Source organism: Bufo gargarizans, chromosome 1 (genome assembly GCF_014858855.1).
Source record: "Bufo gargarizans isolate SCDJY-AF-19 chromosome 1, ASM1485885v1, whole genome shotgun sequence".
Taxonomy (NCBI): domain Eukaryota; kingdom Metazoa; phylum Chordata; class Amphibia; order Anura; family Bufonidae; genus Bufo; species Bufo gargarizans.
In genome coordinates this window covers 258,619,718-258,634,317 of record NC_058080.1, presented here as the reverse complement: position 1 = coordinate 258,634,317, position 14,600 = coordinate 258,619,718, and the positions used below count along the sequence as shown (strand labels likewise).

At 42.9% G+C, this 14,600-nt stretch overlaps 1 protein-coding gene across 6 annotated transcripts in view; it reads left to right on the top strand.

The window, feature by feature from the left end:
- The window catches only part of PDLIM5 (PDZ and LIM domain 5), a 200,992-nt gene that overhangs the window by 108,300 nt on the left and 78,092 nt on the right, over nt 1–14,600 (top strand). For all 6 annotated transcript variants that reach the window (XR_006391013.1, XM_044302657.1, XM_044302664.1 and 3 more), the window contains 3 exons: nt 2,501–2,673; nt 6,813–6,849; nt 13,548–13,577. Coding sequence is in view for 5 of the 6 variants with exons in the window: in XM_044302657.1 (XP_044158592.1) it covers nt 2,501–2,673; nt 6,813–6,849; nt 13,548–13,577 (240 nt within the window). In the remaining variant the exon portion in view is untranslated. The remainder of the gene's footprint in view (nt 1–2,500; nt 2,674–6,812; nt 6,850–13,547; nt 13,578–14,600) is intronic.

Sequence of the window (14,600 nt, the reverse complement as noted above, 5' to 3'; positions counted from 1 at the left end):
ATTTGATTATGTTTTGTTCCATGATTTTCTATACATATACAAAGAGAGGTTATATTTTATGACCTTTTCTCTGTGAAGGTATGGTCTAGAAATAAGTCAGTATAGGATAGAGCACAGGTTAAGTAAGACGTGTCCAAAATTAGATTGTGTTACCAACACACCGATGTAAAGGTCTGATAAATATAAAGATATAATTGCATCCTCCCAAATCGGTAAAATGGCTGCAGGTGCACATCAGTATTTTACACGGCCCCAGCAGACATCAGTAAGGTTTCAGCTACACAGAGATTTTGCCATGGCACGTTTCGCACATCCAAGTATCGCAATGTAGCAAGGCAGCTATAGGAATAAATGGGGTCACAGCGTGACTTTCATACTTGCTGTGTCCGCGGCACGTGCATTGCTGTTCGCGTGTTGTGGTAGCTGCAAATGTAATAGTCGCACGAGACCCCATTCATTCTTAAGACTACACTGCTATACTTGGGAGTGCAACATTTCATGCCCAAATTACTGTGTAGCCAAACCCTAAAACCTACACGGACCCGTTTGGGACATGTACTGTATATTGATTGTCTGAAAGGTCTTTCACCTCACCCTCCAACACATGTTTCACCATGTTCTTGTACAGTTTGTAGGTTAATTAAGAGACACATTTAGAGAATTGTATATATTTGGAAATGTGCGAGCACTCATACACTCGGCATCCAATTGAGGTATACAGAAAATGTATTCAAATAATAAAATGTAAAATGGTACACATAAAATGTTAAAATTTTATTTGAACATTTTGTGTACCATTTTACATTTTATTTGAATACATTTTCTGTATACCTCAATAGGATGCCGAGTGTATGAGTGCTCGCCCATTTCCAAATATTTTGCATTTAGCATGCTCACTACACCACTAGATGCATGCTGTAAGGGATCTAGTTTTTAAAATGGGGTCATTTATAAGGGTTTTCTATAATTTTGCAGCTCAACGCCAATACCTGTGTGCAATGGGGTCTCAACCATTTTCAGTTCATCTAAAAGGCCCCAGGTGCTCCTTTATGTTTGGGCCCTGCCATGTGTCAAAACATAAGATTAGGGCCACAATAGGGATATTTCTGAAGACAGGAGAAATGGGGTGATACATTTTGGGGTGTACTTCTTAATTTTCATGTGCTCCTTAGAAAAAACGGAGCTTGGCACTCTTTCATGCAACAGATTACCCGCACGGCATCTGCTCGTGTGAAAGAGCCCTAATGGGTTAACTACTTCATATGTTTTAAACTGTAAAGTTGTAAAGCGCAATAGTAGCCTAAAATGTTTAGCAGCACTGCCATCTAGTGGCACTAGTCTTACATTGCAGCATTTTTTCAAGTCGGCTATATTACTAATCAAAATACTGAACTTTACATTTTTAAAAAACAAACTTGTGACCAGTTTTTTCTTTTAAGGCTCCTTTCACACCTGCGTTCAGGTGTCCGCTCATGAGCTCCGTTTGAAGGGGCTCACGAGCGGCCCTGAACGCAGCCGTCTGGCCCTAATGCATTCTCAGTGGAGGCGGATCCACTGAGAATGCATCCGCCTGCCAGCGCTCAGCCTCCGCAAGCAGCGTTCGGGTGTCCGCCTGGCCGTGCGGAGGCGAGCGGATCCGTTCCGACTTACAATGTAAGTCAATGGGGACAGAGCCGCTTGAAGATGACACCATATGGCTCAATCTTCAAGCGGATCCGTCCCCCATTGACTTTCAATGTAAAGTCTGAACGGATCCGCTCAGGCTACTTTCAGACTTAGAAAATTTTTCTAAGTAATAATGCAGACCGATCCGTTCTGAACGGAGCCACAGTCTGCATTAATATGAGCGGATCCGTTCAGAACGGATCCGATCGAACGCAGGTGTGAAAGTAGCCTAAGGCACAATATTTCAGATTTTCTAATAGACAAAACACAACATTCTAGAAGGATGCATATACACAACATTATCTAAAGGTTATCTAAACTGAACAGGAGGGATGTAAAGAGCCATTTCACAAACCTGTTCTGTACTATGTATTCTGTAACAAGGAGCCCATATTGCGCTCATTGTCATCAATCTGGATTCCTCCTGTTGATGTAGATGCATCCACGTGAGCCCTGCAGGAGCCTAAACTATCCTGTCCTGAGCTTTCAAAACGAATGCAAAGGAAAAGTGGAAGAACCGCTCATGGCAGCCAAACAGATTTCATTCCTCCTTTTTAGAGGCCAGGACTTGTTTGGTTGTGCTGCTACTTCCCTTTTATCTGGGCAGCACTTTTGATACGCCCAGTGTTTAATTCAGATCAGTAAGAAATAATGAAAACGGTAACTGATTGTATATACAGTGTTTTTAATTAGTATTGTACATGTACATTGTTTCATGATATTTGATTTTAAACCTGTATTTCTTGGGCAAATGATTTGGCTATTTTGTGCATAAAACCTTCTACAACAAAAAACAAATCATACAATTTTGTTTTGTATTCTGTTCCTTACTTAGCCCTCCTCGCCAACACATTCTGGATGTTGAGACAGACTTCCATCATACTCCCACTTTCAGTGATGCTAGCAAGAAGCGCCTGGTAGACAACACAGAAGACTGGCACCCTCGCACTGGTACTAGCCAGTCACGTTCCTTCCGTATCCTTGCTCAGATGACTGGAACAGAAAACTGTAAGTTGTTTCAGTGTTTAGAATAAGTTTGGATGGTATGTGTGTGCCAGTGTTCTAGGGCTTCTTTTTGTGGCTGTCTAGATTATTCTAGAGTTAATTGGTATTTTAAAAGGTTTGTCTGGTTTTATAAAACCGATAAGTATCCTGTTAAGGGATTCTAAAGCTGACCATAGTTCTTGACTGTTCAGCCACCACTTTCTCAAGCCTATGCCTCCTCATCGTGCATACATAAGCTCTGAGCAGGGAGGGGCGAGAAGGCCTCCCCCACACAAACATGAATCGGGTATGTTGTAATCCAACGGTTCAGTACTTCTCTCGTCGGGGGAAGTTGGACACCACTATATATATTAGATGGTTAGCAGGTCTTTCCAAAATCAGCAGCTTTAGGCCGAATGATCTATACCAGTGTACTACTGTATTGCGGCGGCAGCAGGGAGCCAATGACGCCATGCGCTCCTGCTCTCAGCAGGAATCCAGCCCGTGGGTCCACGGACCGCTCACGGCCGCGTGCATTCGGCCTTAGTCAATATTTGTCTATGTTCACATTAGTGTCTTTTGTGGATCAGTCATGGATCTGCAAAAACACTTCAGTTAGGCCTCATGCACACGACCGTTGTGTGCATCCGTGGCCGTTGTGCCGCTTTCCGTTTTTTTTCGCGGACCCATTGACTTTCAATGGGTCCGTGGAAAAATCGGAAAATGCACCGTTTTGCAGCCGAGGCCGTGATCCGTGTATCCTGTCCGTCAAAAAATTTTTTTGACGGACAACGGTTCACGGACCCATTCAAGTCAATGGGTCCGTGAAAGAACACGGATGCACACAAGATTGGCATCCGTGTCCGTGATCCGTGGCTGTAGGTTGCTTTCATACAGACGGATCCGAAGATCCGTCTGCATAAAAGCTTTTTCTGATCTAAGTTTTCACTTCGTGAAAACTCATTTCCGACAGTATATTCTAACACAGAAGCGTTCCCATGGTGATGGGGACGCTTCTAGTTAGAATACACTGCAAACTTTGTACAAGACTGCCCCCTGCTGCCTGGCAGCACCCGATCTCTTACAGGGGGATATGATAGCACAATTAACCCCTTCAGGTGCGGCACCTAAAGGGGTTAATTGTACTATCATATTCCCCTGTAAGAGATCAGGGCTGCCAGGCAGCAGGGGGCAGACCCCCCCCCCTCCCCAGTTTGAATATCGTTGGTGGCACAGTGTGCCCCCACCATCGCCCCCCCTCCCTCCCTCTATTGTATTAAATCGTTGGTGGCACAGTGTGCCAACCACCATCGGCCCCCCTCCCTCCCTCTATTGTATTAAATCGTTGGTGGCACAGTGTGCCAACCACCATCGGCCCCCCTCCCTCCCTCTATTGTATTAAATCGTTGGTGGCACAGTGTGCCAACCACCATCGCCCCCCCCTCCCTCTATAGCAGTAACATTGGTGGCAGTGTGCGGTCTCAACAGTAGAAGATTCATACTTACCTGCTTGCTGCTGCGATGTCTGTGAATGGCCGGGAGCTCCTCCTACTGGTAAGTGACAGTTCTTTAGCAATGCGCCGCACAGACCTTTCACTTACCAGTAGGAGGAGCTCCCGGCCGGACACAGACATCGCAGCAGCAAGCAGGTAAGTATGAATCTTCTACTGTTGAGACCGCACACTGCCACCAATGTTACTGCTATAGAGGGAGGGAGGGAGGGGGGGCCGATGGTGGTTGGCACACTGTGCCACCAACGATGTAATGAAATAGAGGGAGGGAGGGGGGCCGATGGTGGTTGGCACACTGTGCCACCAACGATTTAATACAATAGAGGGAGGGAGGGGGGGGCGATGGTGGGGGCACACTGTGCCACCAACGATATTCAAACTGGGGAGGGGGGGGGGGGCTGCCCCCTGCTGCCTGGCAGCCCTGATCTCTTACAGGGGAATATGATAGTACAATTAACCCCTTTAGGTGCCGCACCTAAAGGGGTTAATTGTGCTATCATATCCCCCAGTAAGAGATCGGGTGCTGCCAGGCAGCAGGGGGCAGTCTTGTACAAAGTTTGTAGTGTATTCTAACCTGAAGCGTCCCCATCACCATGGGAACGCCTCTGTGTTAGAATATACTGTCGGATCTGAGGTTCACGAAGTAGCTCATATCTGACAGTATATTCTAACATAGAGGCGTTCCCATGGTGATGGGGACGCTTCAAGTTAAAATATACCATCGGATTGGAGAAAACTCCAATCCGATGGTATAAAAGAACTCCAGACTTTACATTGAAAGTCAATGGGGACGGATCCGTTTGAAATGGCACCATATTGTGTCAACATCAAACGGATCCGTCCCCATTGACTTGCATTGTAATTCAGGACGGATCCGTTTGGCTCCGCACGGCCAGGCGGACACCAAAACGACTTTGTTTTCATGTCCGTGGATCCTCCAAAAATCAAGGAAGACCCACGGACGAAAAAACGGTCACGGATCACGGACCCCGTTTTTGCGGGCCGTGAAAAAAAACTGTGTGCATGAGGCCTTACAATAATACAACTGCATGCATCCGTCATGAATGGATCCGGTTGTATTATGTATTGTATAGCCAAGACGGATTCGTCATGAACACCATTGAAAGTCAATGGGGGACAGATCCGTTTTCTGTGGTGTCAGAGAAAACCGATCCACATCACATTGCAGGCAGAAAACCGCTGCTTGCAACGTTATTCTGTCCGTGATGGGAACGCATCCAAACGGAACGGAATGCATTTTGGTGCATTCCGTTTTGTTAATTTCAGTTTTGTCCCCATTGACAATTCATGGCGGATCTCAGTAGAGGAATTGAAAATGCAGATGTGAAAGTAGCCTAATATGTAAGCCCAGCTTTAGTTAGTAGAGAGCTGGCCCTCTATTCAGGGTTCTTATATGTTAACCAGAGTGGAGAACAGCTACAAAAAAGATTTCTCAATGTGTTACATAAACAGTTAATTGATTTTAGTATAAACTGTGACATTTTTCTTTTTGCCTGTGATGACGCTGTAGAGAAATTATTAATAATTATTATTATTATTACACATTGAACACTTGCCGCTGTATATTATCACAGATTACAGCTGATTGATGAAGACCTCTGCAGCAGGACACCTCCCATAATCTTTGGAATAATTCTACCAAGAATGAATCAGTTTAAATTGATTGTCCACTTAAAATGGCAGAATAGGAATAAATCTTGCATTAACCAATATATTCTGCTATAAACATGAATAGCAACAATTTTTGAACTGGAACTACAGATTGAAGTAAACACCTTATCAGTAGCAGTTTTACCTTCCACCTTTACCCCTTTCAGGACCAAGTCCATTTTATTTATTTATTTTTTGTTTTTATTTTTCCCTCACTGCTTTCCAATAGCCATAACTTTTTATTTTCAGCTCACAAATAGGAGCTTGTTTTTTGCAGGGCAATTTTTTTAAAATAAATGGCACTAATGTTCACTGTGCCCTAAAGGTGCTATGGTTACAGCAGTGCCAAATTTATATGGTTTTTATGTTTTACTACTAAAAATAATTAAAAACCTTAAAACATGTACATTATATTATTGCTGACTACATTACTGTGTGAGGACTTTTTTTTTTTTTTTCCTGTACTTTCTCTGGAGTTATCTCTGATCCCAGACTTTGCAACCAGGTGTCAGCTGTATTAAACAGCTACACCCCTCACGCAAAGCTGACATGAATCTTAGGGGGTGTCAAGAGGTTAAGGTGAGTCAAATAGATTCAAAAATTGCACAAGTTCAATAAGCCTAGAGATTTGGCAGCAAGCCTTCTAGCTGTTACTATCACAACAGAACAGTTCAAATGAAGGGCAGTATAGGTATCTGAGAAAGAGGGAGAATGTGGCAGTGCATAAATGGTGAAGGATGTACTGCATCTCTAAAGAGGTTGTGTGAGGCTGAGTCTGCTTTCTTTTATCTCACGGCTTTGTCTGGTATTGCAGCTCAATCCCTTTCAAATGGATGTGGCCGAGTTGCAGTACCAGACATAACCTGTGAACAAAAGTGGCACTGTTTTGGAATAAAAAAATGCATGTTTTGTAGTTTTTGTGACGGCTACATATGTCATTAGAAGTTTTTTCTTATTTTACTTTTTTTTTTCACTTTTCAGTAACAGAACCTGAACCTGAAACTGTGGATAGAAACAAGTAAGTTTATCTTTTCTGTTGGTATTTAACAGAGGAAATGTTAATGCTGAGAAATCCGTTCAGTCAGTGGTAGTATGTGACAGCTCTGTTCAGTATGGAATAGTATGTGTATGCTTGCTTGTTGTTGTGGGATACATCTGTAACATGTTTTGTGGCCCTGCTGTGGTCAGCATTGTTTTTGTTGGTATCATGCTATTAGCGGTTAGTTTTTGATTTACTTTACCTTCTGTGATGTGGCTAACTACCTGGTGGTATTTTCTATGTGGTGTAAAGTGCATTTTTATGTCTGAATGCAAAAAAAAAAAAAATATCAACTTTATTTTACTTTTCTTTTTCTGTCTTCTCTATCTTTATAGGGAAAAAGTTCCTCCTGTTCAGATCATTAGTCCAAAGTACACAAAATTACGTGACTGGCACCATGGTGTTTCAGCCCGTGTTCTAAATGTGCAGTGATCCTATACTTTTTTCCGTTCTATTTCCTGTCTTTTTCCAAACTTTTTGTGGTTTTCATTTTCAATGCTGCATTGCAAAGGAAATGTTCTTTTATTTAATATTTTGTATTTGCTGCATGCAGATGACAAGTTTGACTTCCAATGACTAATGTTAATACAAGAGGAAATCGCTATCGGAGTGAATTAGTTTCTTTAATATTTAATCTCCATATAGTGATGTAGCAGAGCTTTGTAGGTAGGAAGATCTGTGGTTTTATATAGAACTGCAAGTAAATCTGCTGTATGCACGTTTGTATAGCTAATATAGATCTTACATATTTGTCCATCTGAAAGCCAGCATTTATGCCAGAAAGCAGCCGGATCCCCATCAGATCCCATAGTCAATTGGGATCTGGCAGTGTGCTGCAGTATCTGGCTATGCCAGGTACAGTAAACTTTGGTCAGTTTGGCACTGATGTGAACCTAAAGGCCCTATTACACTGCACACTTTCGGACCAATTATTGGAACTATGAACGCTCGTCCTGATAATTGGCTTGTATAGTCGATCAGCCGATGAACTAGTAAACACTCGTTTAATGGCTGATCTGCATCGGCCTGTGTAATCATATCTTGTCTCATATCACAATCAAAGACTCAGAAATATAGGAAAAAAATATTCTATAGGAGATCAACAATGTTCCCTTCCTCCTCATCAATGTCTTATGTCTGGCAGTAAGGTAACTGGCTGGAGCAGCAGCCTCTCCCCTTGTGCCTTGTAATGGAAGAACTAAAAGATTACTACGGTACATTTCATCCTATATGCTACCCCCCCCCCATCAGCTGGCCACCTGCAAAGAGATCAGCAGGAGATTATCCCCTGTATCTTAGGGCCAGATTTACTAGTCCTATAGATGGCATAAATTCAGGCCGTCTAGACCTGCACCAGATCAGAGTGGCTCAGCATGGATGATAGATTTGGTGATTGGTTAGCCAGTGACACTTTTGTCTTACTTTAAGTCAACTAATCACTGGCTTAGTTTGAGATGGAATTGATGCCAGAATTGTGGCACACTTTTGCTTATTAGGTCATGCCCCTTTCCAACAAAGCCACACCCCTTTTCCAATAAATAACTTCCCTTTGTCAGCCTAGGAACATATCATTTCTCTAGAGAGACCATGTGATTCATATTTGTACTGTATCTGACAGAGTTAGAGATGCTTTTTGCAGTGGCTCTTGACTCTAGGACAAAACATATTGATGATGTTCTCATAGTCATGTGTCCAGCAGATTTCTTTAAATATAAATAAATATATATATATATATATATATATATATATATATATATATATATATATATATAGAGAGAGAGAGAGCTACTTTTACACTTGCGTTTTGGGCTGATCCGTCGTGAACATATCCGTTTGTATTATCTGTAACATAGCCAAGACGGATTAGTCATAAACTCCATTGAAAGTCGATGGGAGACGGATCCGTTTTCTATTGTACCAGATTGTGTCAGAGAAAACGGATCCGTCCCCTTTGACTTACATTGTGTGTCAGGACTGTTTCGCTCAGTTTCATCAAGCGGACACCAAAACGCTGCAAGCAGTGTTTTGGGGTCTGCCTCCAAAGCGGAATGGAGACGGAACTGATGCATTCTGAGCGGATCCTTTTCCATTCAGAACGCATTAGAATGCAAACTGATCCGTTTTGGACCGCTTATGAGAGCCCTGAACTGATCTCAAACAGAAAGCCAAAACGCGAGTGTGAAAGTAGCCTTAGGTGTGCGTGTTTGAGATGATGCAGCCATGTGGAATACCTATTGAAAGCTCAGTTGCAAACACTAAGCTGCTGATGGGTTCTCATCAAGGACTCTGCCTCCATTGCTACAATTCCTCTACAATTTTCTATAGAGGTTGTCGGTGGTGGTGATTCATAACCATTGACCATGAAACATGATTGATAAGAAAGGACTGCAGCTTGCTGGATTTGTTAAATTGGCTCTGGAACTTATGGAAGTGTGAACAGTGATTGATATGAACAATAATCTGCTTAATGTTGACATTGCAATGGCCGTAATGATTTGTGTTAACAGGATGCATGCATTTTTTCAAGGTGTTTTGGCTTGAGTCCCTTTTGGCAACTTTGGCGGTTGAACAAAAAGTAGCTCTTGTGCTTGCGTACTTAATGGTTGATAACGTGCATGGAAATAACCTGCAGATTAAAAGTAATTTGTACGATGCTATAGACTGCTCCAGATTTGATTGGTGAAATGTCTTCTTCATTGTTTAAAACCCATTTGGTGCTATCAAATGACTTTCCAGAGAGCACGTCTGACAGAGCTGCTAGCAGAAGATTTTACTTTCTTCTAAGGTTTGTCCCACTGTAAGCTCTAGGATAGGTGGACATGTGTCTGAACTCTGGGAGTCCAACCCCTGGGACCCACATCGGTCAGGAGTATTGGTGTCCAAATTCCCCATTTACATAGAGCAGTGGTCATAATTTCATGCACACCACCGTCCATTCATTGTCTAAAAAAAAACGTAATCAAGAGCGCTCAGCTATCTCTGTCAATCGTGTTATAGTGGATCTGTCGTGTGCAGGCATGACCACCCCTCCATGCACACAGAGGATATGGGACCACAGTTCCTGTGATCGGTGAGTGCCCTGGAGGTCAGACCGCCCCTCCCCCCTATGTGATCAGGCATCAGCCATCCTATGGATAGATAAGTTGAGACATCCCCGTTAATGACTGGTTGTGATCTTTGCAGTAAACCTCTTTAGTTGCTTTACTCGTTGTTACTTGTACATCTTGATGTAATATAATGTATTATATTTTTGTCTCTGTTATCAAATAAAATGTATTTCCTGTTATCTGTGTGGGAAAAAAACATTATTAATTAGCTTTGCATCACCACGAATACAAGTTCTGTCATCCACAAGTAAATTTATGTTTCTAGAAAATCCTGGTCTGATAATAGTAATAATAGAAGACCTGATATTTCTTGCTGATCCCTTACATTTCTTATGCTGCCTGTTTGTGAAATGGCTCTCCTCCAGAAGGAAATCAGACTGCCTATCTAGTGCCATCCATAGGTGGGTACCCTGTAACTCAGTGTCCGACCCGTAGGGTGTTCATTGTGTTTATAGGATGCCTATGTAGCACTTATTAATACAGCCTTTGTTGAAATTCGGCACAGTTTTCTATATTTCTTGGTGTGGCCCCTTGTTTGCCAGGTCTTTTGTGCTGTCCACACAGAGGTTCTGTCCATAATATGGCCACTGATGGAGGGTCATGTGACCAGGCAGATCTCCTCCATTCAAACACACTGCACCTGCAGTAAACTTCCAACAGATAAAAGTGCAAATGGCAGGCACAGTGTGTTTGAAAGGAAGAGACATCACATGGAGGTGGTTTGCCTGGTCTCATGACCCTCCATCAGTGGCCATATTATGGACCGGACCTCTGTGTGGACAGCACGAAAGGCTTGAAATATAGAAAATGGGTCAGAATTGCAACAAAGACTGTATTAGTAATTGCAGTATAGTCATCTTGCAAACACATTGATAAACCATAACCAGAATGTGACCAACCCCTTTAAGGCGGGTTAGGGATCTCATATTGATGTCTTAATCTGAGGATAGGCCATCAATATTGAAATCCTGGACAACACTTTAAAGGGGTTGTCCTCTCTCTTTTTTTTTTTTATCAGAAGGGTCTCTTAGTAATGGGCTAGTAACAGAAAGTCACGTGATCAGCTGCGAGTGCGGAAACATGTCAGTAACTGTTTAATTTACATTTGACTCATACTGCACCTCCGTGATGCACCATGAAGTGCATTCTCATACTGTCATACAACAGTTCTCCATAATAGATAGGCGGCACTGTAAATAGTAGCACTGTCTTATATTGACCTTTTCATTCCATTTTATTTGAGTTGTGCAGCTCCAAAATAGGATCACTTCTATTTTTGTATCAAAATGCAAAGATGTTGCAGGTCTTTTGAATGCAAAGTACCTGTTCAGGAGGACTACCACTGTAGTGAACACTTTAACAGGCAAAAATCTGAAAAGGAGAAGATTCCAGTGTAGATTAACAGGCCTTGCAACATGACTCTGGATATAAAGGGAATCTGTCACCTGGATAATCTATGTTAAACCAAAAGTATGTCCTTACAGCTCTTCATACCTTCTTATCATAGGTTTTCTTTTCCCTTGGAGCTCGCTTTATATCTTCGTAAAAATTCTCTCTCCTCTCTCACACACTATGCCCCCAGCCTTTCCATTGCTGTCACTCCCCCATCCCGGCCACGTCGCTAGTAGCTGATAACCCCGTCTGCCCTTTCCCTTCAGCTTCACCAACAGGCACAGGGCTGAACAGTGATGGCGCCTGCGCTCTTCCAGTTTAACTGAGGGCATCAGCGTCAACTGTTTCACTGGGCATGCACCAAGACCAGTGACGTTTTTGGTGCATGCCCAGTGAAACAGTTGAGGCTGATGCCCTCAGTTGAACAGAAGAGCGAAGGAGCCGGCACTGGTCAATACTGCACCTGTTGGTGAAGCTGAGGGTGAAGGGTGGACGGGGTTATCTGCTACTAGCGACGTAGTCGGGGGGTGTGGCGGCAATGTCAATGTTGGGGGGTAGTGTATAACGGGAGAGAGAGGTGTGCTTGGGCTCTGTAGGGAGGGCATTCCTGGGCACCATTTTAATGAAAATAACACCCCTCTTGGCACCTTACTGACTCATTAGCATAAGGATAAAAGTGGATTTTTATGAAGATATAAAGCGAGATCCAAAGGAAAAGAAAACCTATGATAATAAGGTATGAAGAGCTGTAAGGACATACTTTTGGTTTAATATTGATCATCCAGGTGACAGATATCTTTTAAAGGGAGTCTTTCGCCTAATCTGAGCGTTTTAGACCGCTCATATCAGGTTATAGACTCTTTGACCCTCATTACAATGTTACCTTTGTTTTCTGTGTGCCTCGTCCAGATATTGAAAAAAAAAAAACACTTTTTAAACGTATGCAAGTGAGCTTCTGAAGGTGCCCAGGGCGATGTGCCCAGAAAAACGCATCTCTTTCAGCCCTCTGGCCTGCCCTTCTGTCCTATTACCAACTAAAGACAGCCGACCAGCGCATGCGCAATATGCAAAGCTGTTCCTCTGCCCATAATGGGCAGAGTAGTGCGCAGATGCGGGCCAGTTCCCAGCCTGACTTCTACTCTTGCCGCTCGTGACGTCCGCCGGCTGGAGACAGAGGAGGAGGTAATACTAGGACAGAAGGGCAGGCCAGAGGGCTGAAAGAGGTGTGTTTTTTCTGGTCAGATCGCCCAGTAACATTGCCCCTTGGCACCTTCAGAAGCTCATTTGCATACGTTTAAAAAGTGTTTTGTTTTTTTCAATATCTGGACGAGGGGCACTTAAAACAAAGTTGACATTGTAATGAGGGTCAAAGAGCCTATAACCTGATATGAGCGGTCTAAAACGCTCAGATTAGGTGAAAGACTCCCTTTACTTATGATCAGGTATTAACTCATAGGTGGCACTAAAGAGACATTCCTCTTTCTTTTAGAGGTGAGCTACTTTGCAAAACCTTTTTTTTCTCCCCAGGGAGCATTTCTGGGTTGTTAGACTCCCTACTCCAACTTGGTGGTCCCCACAAGAAGAAACATGCTCGCCACACCAACTTTTGAGTAATGCGTTGGAATGAACCAATATATATTTGTTTCCCAGATTTTCCTACTGCAGTAAACCTTTCCAGTTTTGTGCATCACATAATATTCCACTGGTGATCAGACTTCAAATCATAGTCTGGAAATGAATACAGTATATTTCATATATTTTATGTTTTTGCTGCTATGATACATAAGGTGCCTATACTTTTTCTTCATGGGCTGGAGTATCTATGTGGATGACTACTGTGATGTGAGGGCTTGTTGTCTGACCTATCTGCTGATATAGCGAGAGCAGACAGTGGCTGCTACATGTAGAAAGGATACTGTGATACTGGCACAAAGCTTCTACAACGTAATAAACATTAATAAACCAATTTTTTTCAACTGAAGACTTTTCCAAAGTTTTGCAAACAAAATGTGGATGTGCGGCATATTCATGAAGACTATTCACTATAAAACAATCATTTACATGGGTCCTCAAGAGTACAGATCACATTGAATAATAAAGTGAAGCTTTGCAAATGGTGAACTCCTCTTTTTCTGTAGTTCTGGAAATAACCGAAGAACTATTTTTTTTTATACCTAGGAAAAGCCAAGTTATAAATGGAGATATCAGGTAACCAGTGAAGCGGTCACAATGATAATCATAAGGTCTCTAACCGCACTGATATGTATGCCTGAGCACATGCCCACTGTGTTACCATCAGTTCACCTGTAATTCTCGTAATTTGCATACATAAAGGCAGCCATACACATAAGATAATGATGTGACCGATCCGTTGTGGGTTCTCACCAGCAGCACGAAAGCCGAAACTGGCAGATCACATTATCAGCAGACGGAAGTTGTCTACGTTGGCCGTTCCATTGCGAACAGTTTGCATTCATTTTTTAAATGATGGTCGCTCAACTTTTATCTCATGCGTATAGGCAGCTGTAGCCCACTCAAGTTTGTGCTGTATCTTAATTTTCCACCTCTCTCTAGGTTATTTCCAGCTAATGAGATTATATCGTTTTTGAAGTTAAGAACATTGCTAGGTCATGAACACATTGCTGGCTTATTTTTCTAGCTGTATAAACCTGTATTTGCAGATGGGATTGGAAACGGATGCATTTTTTAATAAATGGTTTTAATATATTAACCTCCCCAGGACCGCCTAACGCACGGATGCGTCCTGGAGGCGGTCGATTCATTCCTCCTGGACCCATCTGTGTGTCATCTCGTGAGAGGCGAGATTTCCTGTGAACGCGCGCACAGGATCGGTAGGTAAGAGACTGGATCTACAGCCTGCCAGCGGCGATCGTTCGCTGGCAGGCTGTAGATGCGTTTTTGTTTTTTTTAACCCCTAACAGGTATATTAGATGCTGTTTTGATAACAGCATCTAATATACCTGCTACCTGGTCCTCTGGTGGTCCCTTTTGCTTGGATCGACCACCAGAGGACACAGGTAGCTCTGTAAAGTAGCACCAAACACCACTACACTACACCCCCCCCCCCTGTCACTTATTAATCCCCTTATGAACCCCTGATCACACCATATAGACTCCCTGATAACCCCCCTGTCATTGATCACCCCCCCTGTAAGGCTCCATTCAGACGTCCGTATGTGTTTTACGGATCCACGCATCCATGGATCGGAT